General features: G+C 36.9%; 1 protein-coding gene across 1 annotated transcript; it reads right to left on the reverse strand.

Annotated features, from left to right (window-relative positions):
• Position 1: 1 nt before the first annotated feature.
• lonrf1 (LON peptidase N-terminal domain and ring finger 1) lies at positions 2-10,805 on the reverse strand. Its single transcript, XM_084390236.1, has 12 exons — positions 10,031-10,805; positions 8,626-8,741; positions 7,541-7,663; positions 6,094-6,285; positions 5,765-5,990; positions 5,262-5,370; positions 4,354-4,468; positions 3,725-3,846; positions 3,163-3,321; positions 2,906-3,068; positions 2,579-2,731; positions 2-1,547 (listed from the first exon to the last, which is right to left on the reverse strand). Exons 1-12 carry the CDS (start codon positions 10,653-10,655, stop codon positions 1,389-1,391), a joined length of 2,262 nt encoding a protein of 753 aa, XP_084246362.1. The 5' UTR covers positions 10,656-10,805; the 3' UTR covers positions 2-1,388.
• Positions 10,806-10,837: the final 32 nt, after the last annotated feature.

Here is a 10,837-nt window from a genome sequence, read left to right on the forward strand (position 1 = left end):
ACAATGAAAAAGATGTGCATTTTATTTGAAAATTGACAACTTAAATATTTGAGCATAGCTGTAAAAAAAATATTTTTTTAAAACAAAATGATTTACATATAACAGCCATTATTTGACATATTTTACACACTGAAAGGACCAAGAGGCGAATGAAGTAAATTAAACCACAGAATTAGTTCTCCGGCAACAGGAGTGCAAAAACCCAAGCGGACGCATTATACCATAGTAGCAGAATGCAACAAGGTATTATAAGGCAAAAGTTAGTTTAGTCTGCACACAACAAGCACCACACAGGTATGAGCTAGTGAGTCAGCATTCATCAGTGTCAATATGCAGAATGCTTGCTGGGTCTCCTTTCAGTATGGTGCTGGTTGCAGATAATGATAAAGTTTGTTTTCACCTGTCAAAATATTGCAAGTTTCCCTTTGTGATTTGTTTGTGTATAAATATCTCAACCTCATTCTCAAAAATGACCTTTAAAGCATCGGACAGAGTGCGGCTTGTACCCAAAAGAGACACTTGCAATATGGAGGCATGCTGTTTTGAAAGCAAACCCACATCAAAAATGAATGATACGTCTGAAACTAAACTATTGAGACATTTGGAAGTCTTAACTATTTCCTCAGTATGAAATAAACCTACGCTTAACAGTATCGTGCCCATCTCTGAGCTGAAAGTTTGAGACAGGACGGGACTGTGCAAGCTTCATTAACGCCCAGTACTGCAAATAACAAATAAATACAAGTGCATCTTCAGAGTTTTCTCTGTCTTAGGCAACTCCGTAGTTGTGCGACAACAACCTCTTGTGCGTGCTTAACAGGTCAAGAAAGAAAGCTCGGATGGATGCTCAGAAGCAGTATTTCTGCTTTTGTTTCTCCAGAGTTTTAAGTGAAGAAAAGATATTCAAAATTGCCTTCTATCTTGGTGTCCACCTTTTTTTGCAGATGCTCCCTGTCCACCTCAACACACAAAGCATGATCATGTTGAAAATGTTGGAATGCTCTCCAGCAAAATTTCTGCCCCGAAAGCACTGTATGGAGGCTACGGGCACCTGACATAAACAGAATTTTAAGTAGATTGTTTCTCCTAAACGAAATCGGACAGGCTGCTGAACAATAAATACTACAGGATGGGATGTCGTCTAACACTCATCTTGAACACAAAGAAAATCGATGGTGATTAACAGATCGGTATGAAACAACAATAAACACTTTGTTCTTTTAACTCTCTGCATGAATTACATCTAAGCACACAAATGTAAATCTGTGCTCGGTTTTCAGTGGACTCTCCTTGAAATCTCATTAGTTCTTCGTCAGTCAGCACCATTGAGTGTTTGCATGTTGGCCAGCAGAGTGACAGGGAGTTCTGTGTGTGTTTGTGTGGAAGCTCTAGTCCCTGGGAAGGTTCTGCAGGTAGGTGAGGATGTGTTGGATCTTAACTAGTCGTTCTTTTAGTGTTGTCATGGAGAGGACAGACAGCTGGTAGCGTGGATCAACAGGAAGAACAGCTAGCAGCCACCAACAGCACGCTGGACCATTAGGTGTGGCCTGGAATACAAAGAAAGTGTGTTTAGTGTCTTAAGATCAGGCTGCTGATTTAAGTCCAATAAGGGGGTCATGTCCTATGGATGTACAACATCCCTACCATGTCGGTTCTTTGCCGATTTACATTTATCTTTATCTGTTGATAATGGAAATGTATCACCCGTTATTGCATATCTAGTTATACATGCTCATTTCCTCTTTTTTTTTACATCAAATTGTGTATACTATTATTGTAGTTATTAATATTTTGAATTCATTTTTTTTTTCTAGTTTAGGTTTTATTTTATGTACTTGTGTCATTTTAATTAGTTTTTTTTTTAGATACATTTCTATTTCTATTTCATTTTTTTTTTTGTTTTTTTTTGTCATTTTAGTACTTCAACTTATTTTCCTAAACTAGTATTTCTAATTTCCATTGTGTTAAGATTCTCATGTAATATTTATATTGTATTTAATTTTATTTTATTTCAATTAACGAAAACTATTTTTAATAGCTTGTTTTAGTCTGCAATTTTATTTTTTTACTGCAATAATTATTTTATAATGCTTCCTGAGGTGCACTTTTAATGTCAGTATGATTTTTAGATAAAATTGTAGTACATAGAAAATAGTACATAGCTTTTTTAATTTAAAAAAAGATCAAGGACAATTTGACTCGTGCCCCATAAATATAATGCTTTCTTTTGTAAAAGAGAAAGGCCAGCTAAACTAAATGCTGATAAAAGTCCCTTAAGTATCTGTAAAGATCTCATTTTTATTTAGATATCAAAGGACAGGACATATAAGGACTGGCTATGTTCATGAAGCCATTATTATTCAGAGCATGCCATTACTCTTCTGAAAACATTGTGTTTGCGAAAGCTGCCAAATTCACTTCCGTTCTTTCTGACACATTTATGATGTAAATGCACTTATGCAATCGAAACCCTGAATGCACTTTGACCTACTTCCTCCCGCCCAGCCTGCTGTAGGGCAAAGAAAGGAAGGGGGGCAGGACTTATTTCAGTAGCAGAGATTAAGCAAGCGGGAAATACCTGGATGTCAGCCTCTCTCTCAGGCATTGGCCCAAAATGCTGCAGGATCTGGTTCCGAAAGCGGTTCTCCAGGTTCTGGAACCATTTACGGGCCTGGTCGTACACATGATCATGTAACACTTGTAGCTTTTCCAATTCTTCCTCATCATTTACCTGCCAACACACAAAATTGATAAATTCACAATCTTTCTTTAACACTATATCTTTGATTAAAGCTTAGTTTAACTTTTGGCTAACTGGATATGGAAATAAAGTTTCCAAATAAAACAAGTCTTATCCTGCATTCCTGTACATTACAGTCATCTAAAAATCCACAGAAGTGCCTACCTTCATATCCTCCAGATACTTAATGTTGGCAATACAGTATCCATCTTTCATTCCGCGTGAGAGGACGCGAAACCTCTTTCCTCCGATTGTATCCACTACAGAGCGCCCGTCTGGGAGGAAATGCACGCTGCGGATTTGAAGCATGCAGCCGAAGTCCACAAACCTTGACATATCATAATACAAAAATCAGCAACGTAATCCAACAGACTTAATCCTCACAGTCCAATACATACAAGCACATATAAGCACACGCTTACCCTTTCTGGGGGTCACTGATGCACATGCCGAACTGACGTGTCCCAGTTTCCATGCAGCGTCGGATCATGAGACGGTACCGTGGCTCAAACACATGAAGAGGGCAAGGCACAGTGGGGTAGGCCATGGTACAAACGAAGATGGGCACATTCTTTGTTAAACTAGGGAAGACAAATAACAGAGAAGAGATTGAGTGTGATTTGAAGATTAGATAATATTAGATTAGATAAGACTGTGTGTAAGACTGTGTTTGACAAACATTTGTTGATTGAAAATTAAGTTTAATAGGGTAATTTTATACCAGGGTAACAATACAAATCACAATCTGATATAATTTGGCGAATTAAAAACTTTACAATTGAAAGGTACTTCATCTCATTTAATTATTTTTCTCTTTGTAATTACAACTTGATGGATTCAAACAAAAAAAGATTATGCATAATAAATTAGTGTCTGGCATCAGTGGAAAAGCATCTTCACATTTATGTAACGCTTCAAAACAAAACACTCAAAACGATGAATCTGATTGAATGAGCCACAAATGAAGCAACTGTGCAAACTTACTCTGAGAGCTCTTTTGTTTCCTCTGCATGCAGTTTCAGTCTCTCTGAATGTTCCTTGGATAGATACTGCTTAATAATGTCATCCAGCACTTGTGTGATTGTGTACTTTCTAAAGGCAAGATACTGTATGAAAAACAAAAGAGGAAGAAGAGAACAGCAAGAGAGAGATGAGGAAGAGCAATACAGAAAAACTAGGAGCAATTACTAACACCCAAATAGTTTAAAATGTAATTGAATATATGAAACAGTGTATAATATGTAAAAGAAAAAAAGTTTGATGTTGTTTACTTAAAAAAATACTATGTCAGTGCACAACAATAAGGACGACCAAATAGGCTGAGGTCAAGTAAGAATTAACATTATAAATAAATCAGTAATATTTGGACAATATGTATTATGAAAAATGTAAATACTTTTTTCATACTTATAAAACTATGCTGCTAAAACGTAAATACATTGAAATAAATTAAATGAAATACTATTTTATTAATTAATACAATTTATTTTTATAATAAAATTTATCTTGTTTAAAAAAAAAAAAAATTCTTATTGTTGAGCCCTTGAACACTATTTTAATGACTTGAATGTAGCTTGCTGTCCAAATGCACAGTCTATGATGTTGATACAAACCTCTTTCAGACTTTCTTTGCAGAGAGGGCACTGGGAATTGTGGTCTAGGCAGCGCTCCAGACAGTTTTTGCAGAACGTGTGACCACAGGGTGTTGTGACGGGTTGATAAAATAATCTAGAAAAGAGATAAGAGATGATGTTGAGTTATATTAAACAGTAACTCACACTTTCAATTTTAGTGAGGTGCAAAAAAAAAATAATAATAATAATAATTTCACACAGGGTGAAAGCAAGCACACTTTCATTGGCACATAATGAAACTCACTAACATTATGATGTTGAACAGATGTCTGACTTCTGAGGCTTTTTTGTTTTCTCAGGGAAACAATACAGGCTACATTAATTTGCCTTCTTTACATGCACTCTTTCAAGTAATTCAAGAGAAGCTTTTCTAAGACACTGTTTACACTTCATTTCAGGTCCGATCACCAATGGACAGCACCACAGTCATCACAATAGCAAATTAGCAGTAGTCAATACCAATAACAGTGACATTTGGGGATTTTCGCAACCAATTAGCAGAAATTCCTTAAGTAAAATTTTAACATCATATAATATATATATATATATTTTTTTTTTTTAAAGAATCAAATTTTAAATAATTGGGAATTCTGCAAGCAATACGTGAAATATATATATATTTTTCAGAAACAAATTTGCTTATTGAAATATTAATGTGTAAAAAATTTAATTAAAATAAAAAAAATCAAATACATTAAAAATATATTGAGAATCTGCAAGAAATGTAAATTTTTTAAGAAAGAAAAAAAAAATATATATATTTTTCATTTATTATTCATTATAATGTATATATGGGAGAAACAGTCTGCTGATTATTTTCAGTTTCTCCTTTTCTTTTTCATTGGACTTTTAGTCGACTTGACTCTGAAAACACGCTCTTCCCTCACCTCATACAGAGAGAGCACTCAAAATCATTTGGGTCCAGCAGGTCTTTTGGCAGGGTTTGATAGGACTTGGTTTCCTCAGTAACCACAGGAGTAGCTGCACTGGCAGTCACTGAAGGAGAAAGGTTGAAGAGCAGAGAGATGAGGACACCGCTTTATTTAGGACAAACTCAAACTGCAGACATTTTCAAGCGACAATAGTAATGCATACTGATCACAGTGCCAGTGGAAATAAGGCAAACTCGAAAACCGACATCTTTTAAAGATCAACTAATCAGTGGGTTGCCTGAATTAAGTCGACTAATCATTCTAGGGAAGCCCTGTATAATTAGGCTGGTTTTGGATTTACTGAGGTCATTGGAAAACCACCAGCTACAATTTAGCTTTTGCCTGTCATAAAAATGATCAGATGTACAGTCAATACAGTACTTGCATGGCTTTTCAACATGTGTGAAAATGTTTCAACGTGCAGTTTTACATGTCCTTGTGTTGGCATCACGACTTACCAACTTGCTTTTTATATTTACTGCCATGGCTGTAAGCCACACTAGGCCCTGCTTCAGACACAGACAGCTTCCTCTTTAGCAGCGTGCCTTTTTCTGGGTCACCCAACTGGGGGGCGGAGCTAACTCTTTTAAGCCCCTCCTCTACACCTCCCCTTATCCCGTGAGCACGAAGGGAGTGAGCTCTGCTCAGGCCGGAGCGTTCCAGACTTTCAGATCGACCTGGTTTCTGCAGACAAGGAAATTAGGTGTTAAAGTATTAAGAGCTGCTAATGTCGCTGTCAAACTGAGATTTGTTTCTAAAGTACATGGTGCAAAGGTGACCAGCATACCTCTGAGGTTTTAGAGGGAAGGTGGGCAGATGCTGCCTGAGTGTCTGACTGGTGCTGGGCTTGCAACTGGTCTAGATTTTGGTCATCAGACACCAGGGTTTTACTGCGCAAGTGAAAGGAAGAGCTGTGGGTTGTCTCTCTCAATCCAACCTTGACATTATCACAGGCCGGAGCCAACAGGTCATGCAAGATCTGAAGATGAAGAAGAAAGATCAATTTAGAACAAAAGGGTATTTTAACAACAATGCAGCTATTTATATTTATATATTTCACATTACTGTTTTTACTGTATTTTTGAATAAATACCACCTTGAATAACATGAGAGACTTCTTTCAAAAACATTTTAGAAATCCTACCAACACAAATCTTTTGAACAGTAGTGCGTGCTGTACACAACTAATCTTGCAGTGTTCTCTTTCATATGAGTTTGAAATAATCTTGCTAACAAATTCAGAAAAAATGTATCACAAGAATAAGATGCGATGTTTATGCCTCAGAACTGTTATTTAAGACACTAATCTTAGTAAATGTAATTTAGAGATCATGATTTTCCCTTTACGATTGTTCTCAGTCCTAATTTAGGCCAAAGGAAAAGCACTTAATTGCATAAGAGAATGTGTTTTAAGCCCTTCTGTACACACACACACACATACTCTGAAAGATACACAGATTATGCAACACTCAGAGCGCACTTTCCTCGTCTTTCTGTTTGCTTAGGCAGAAAGTCACATAGCTTCAATTAATAGTAATAATTATTAAAAACTTTTTAAGAGAGACTTACATAATTTAATTATGGTCCAGCACTGATATGAAACATCAGTTTGGCCACAGCACATTACAATAAATTGAGCTTTCAGGACACAAATAACTAGAACTGTATCTTGAACACAAAACATTTCCAGTGAATCAATCTGAATCACTGCTATCATGAGACCATTTTTAATGTGCCAAAAAATGGCTTTATATAAAATGCAGAGTCACTGTTAAGCTGATAAACCAACATGCTCCCATATTAGATGGCCTTGACCACAGCAAAGTAGCAAAACATGTTATACAGACTGCTTAATGATGCTGTAAGCAATGTTAGCCATTCTGTAACTTCCATCAGACAAGCAAACATATAATAATATGATCTAAATATAATCAAATATAATGGTATATTATATATACGCAACATAATACAATATAATTATTTGTATAATTATATAATTAGTATAGTTATATTATGATATACTAATATTACTATATTATTATTATTTATAATATACCTGGGGTTTGCTCTGTTATACTTTTATTTATTTGTTTAATCAGTCACTTGAGGATGTTTATTTGTTGGCAAAAAAATATCAATTTAGTATCGATACTGAAATACAGGTTGGTAACAAACTGAAGCCCAATTTTTATTATAATTCCAACTATGTACAAAAACAGATAAATTAATCTCACCATTTCCACCTCTTGTTTGGCCTGATGGAAGTTTTCATCCAATGCCAAACACTGAAGGAAGACTTGCAGGGATTCATCCACATGACCCATCTCTTGGAGAAGTTTTGCTTTCCGGAAATATCCCTGCAAGAGAGGGACAGGTCAGAGTGAGTTCAGCTTCCAGTAGTGCAGATGCTGTTTGGGTTAATCTGACTAGAATGGGGCTGAGAGTCTTGTCATGTTATGAATGAACGCTAATAACACAGCTAGACACTCTGTGACTCACAACAATATAAATACACACTCGAGTGGCCCACATCTCTGCCTTATCCCTACCCGTCTGTATCTCCTTATCTCACTTGTCAGCTTGGCAAACATCCTGTATACCTTAATCCTGTGCTTAACACAACTACATCCCCTCACAGGGTTTTCCAATATCAACACAACACCACAATAATTGTAGTAGAAACTGATGTAGGTCATATGCGGCGGTGCTGAAATTCAAATGAATAGCAATGTAAAACATTCAAACTCCTTTATGGTCAAGAAGGATGGTCCTTCTCTGTGACATAATTAGAATTGTTGTTTTGTTGTGAAATCTGCTAATTAAATATGTCAACATGGTAAAATTCTCTATCTGGGTAATATAGCTTGATGAGTCTTTGTTGAAATGTGAGAATAACTTATAGTCTTGAAAGCATTGGTTAAAATGGTATAAATATTATAAACAAGTCAGTTTTGCATTTTAATGTCACTGTTTTCTAGCAAAAGTGTAAATATGAATGAATGTGTTATAGAGTTACATTATAACATTAGCATTATAGCTTCAAGCCATTATTGCAACTGACAATTTTTTCTAAAACAAAAGCCTCAAAGTAAAATAAAGCTTTGAAAGCAAACTTGAGCCTTGAACATAATGCACTGATCCTTTGAATTATGGCTGTATATTGATACTTGGTAAATTGTAAACTCGAGTTTGCCAGCTGTTTTTAAAGCAACAATCCAGCTACTATAACATTTGTAAAAGCATCCTGATGTACTTTGAAATGAATTAGCCATCTGTAGCAGTTGCAGGCAGTACGCATTAGGAAAATCCACAAACGTACCTCTGGGGATGGGGAAGCAATCAGGCAGGACTCCCAGTTTTCCAAAGCTTTACGGTACTGCTTCATTCCTCTTTGAGCCTCGGCATGGCACACCTGTACCCACACATTACTAGAGTCTGAGAGAAAGAGAAAGAGAAAGAATCAGAGACCATGACAAATCTCAAAAGCCAAGCTTTAAGTCAGTCAAACAGGCATTATTGACAATAATCATAATACTCCTGATTTCATAGATAAAAAGGAGTGCATTGAAATGCCACAAGAAGAACAGGAGAGAGGATGTGACACTGCAGCACTGCCATTTTTTCACAAGGGCAAATGAGGACGTGACAGAAGAGATGCGACTGCCGCACTCTGATTACGCTGTCTCTGTAACATGTACAGTGACGTTACGGATCTGGAACCAACACTTTTATCAAGATACGTATCCCTAACACAATGTGGCAAAGGATTATCAAAGAAGAAGTGTCGTCATTTTTGTGCAGAACGACTGGAATGTTGTGTACCCATTATGTAACCAACATTATCAGATATTTCCTGTCTGTCAATAAACAAAGATGATATGGTGGTAGATTTTCAGGATTCAACAATGCAAATAAAAAACACATTATAAATGTGTCATACTTAAGATTCAATCCTTTCCCACTGATTTGGGACTGTGTTTTATATATCGGGGGCCGCCAGTTTTAGTGGCCCCATGAGTGACACCCACCGCTGCAAATATAGGCTAGTAAACACACTGTAATAACCCTAAAGTAATAAAATGACCACAGACTGACCTGTAGTGGTCAGATGGAATAGGAAGTCTGGATGGGACACTGAGACTTAAATGCAATACTTTATTGTATGCAAGTTTCCATTGGGTCTTATTGAAATTTTTGAATAAAATAAATTCGATATAAATGACTATTTATCCCTATTATGACAAAGATAGATAGATAGATAGATAGATAGATAGATAGATAGATAGATAGATAATGCAGCCGTTGCTTACCCTTTTTTTGCATTTAGGCTACAAGACAAGACATTAGACAACCCATTGGCATCCCCCTCTTAAATAAACACCTAAAACATTGTGTATATTACATACTGATCTAGTTGGTATTATAAAACTCAGTTTGCGTCAGATTACAAAACACTGTGTCACGACCTGCCTTACACAACGCGTGCCGAGTGCGCATGCGCATGCCAGCAACGTTTTGTAATACAGACACTCACCAGTTACATGATCGTGGAAGGCGGGGCAAATAAGTTACGGATGTCAATCCAAATGTTGATCAGTTGAACTCTTTTAACCTCGCACCCTTTTAATAAAATAATATAAGATGTGGCGACGGTGTTGTGATCTAGTAACCTTGCCCCTGGCATTAGTAAATCTATTTAGAAACAAGGAAGGATCTGAACTTACCAGCTTCTAATAACTGACTCGTTAGTGCAATAGCATCGTCGTACTGTTTACTCTTCAATAGGCTTTCAGCTTCCCCTATACATTTAATTCTTTTGACGTCTTCTGGGAACCACTTCTCTAAAAGTCCACATAAGATCACATTCAATCGGGGTTCCCCGGGCCTCCTCCCAATGTCTTCACAGCACAGTTTACATTTAGAAAAAGTGCTATGTTGTAAACATCTCCTGCAGTACGTATGTCCACATGGCACCGTCACGGGATCGGCTATGAAACTATGACAACCAGGACAGTCAAATTCACAATCCTGTGTCCAGTTCGGCTCACTTTTTGCAGTCGACTCTTCTGATTTCTTCTTGAAGTTGCGCAGAACGCATCCAACTAAACTGCTCAGCTGGTCTGGCCGGACAGGGCCATATCGGAGAGCCATGGAAAACATATCGACAGCCTCTTTGAGACGATTTTCCGAAGCTAAAGCATCGGCTTTGAATAAAACAAGTTGACGGTGATCAACATGACTATCCTCGTCCCAGTCGCCTTCTGTTTCAGATGATATAAAAAACCTTCCCCTTTCCTCCAAAGCATATTCTTGGTCTAGTCTTCGCAACGACATGCTTGCGAGCGACATTCACAGATACGCCACTAATTTGACAAAAATAATAAGTAAAAATGGTCAAAGCATTCTTACAGTTCACAGTACAAGAGAACGTAGTGACTCGCGCTCCTCAACATACAGTCGTTTTGTCCGAGTGTTACGTAAAAATATCATCACGTGAGCATTAGCGAGCTCGCCTATTGGCCGCTGAGGCG

The sequence above is a fragment of the Rutilus rutilus genome (genome assembly GCF_951802725.1).
Source record: "Rutilus rutilus genome assembly, chromosome: 19".
Classification (NCBI taxonomy): Eukaryota; Metazoa; Chordata; class Actinopteri; order Cypriniformes; family Leuciscidae; genus Rutilus; species Rutilus rutilus.

Coding starts and splice junctions, on each gene's coding strand:
- lonrf1 (XM_084390236.1), bottom strand. CDS start 10,655: ATGTCGCTCGCAAGCATGTCGTTGCGAAGACTAGACCAAGAATATGCT. Junction 5,371..5,764: donor TAAATATAAAAAGCAAGTTG/GTAAGTCGTGAT, acceptor TTTCTCCTTCAG/TGACTGCCAGTGCAGCTACT. Junction 4,469..5,261: donor GAGTGCTCTCTCTGTATGAG/GTGAGGGAAGAG, acceptor TCTCTTTTCTAG/ATTATTTTATCAACCCGTCA.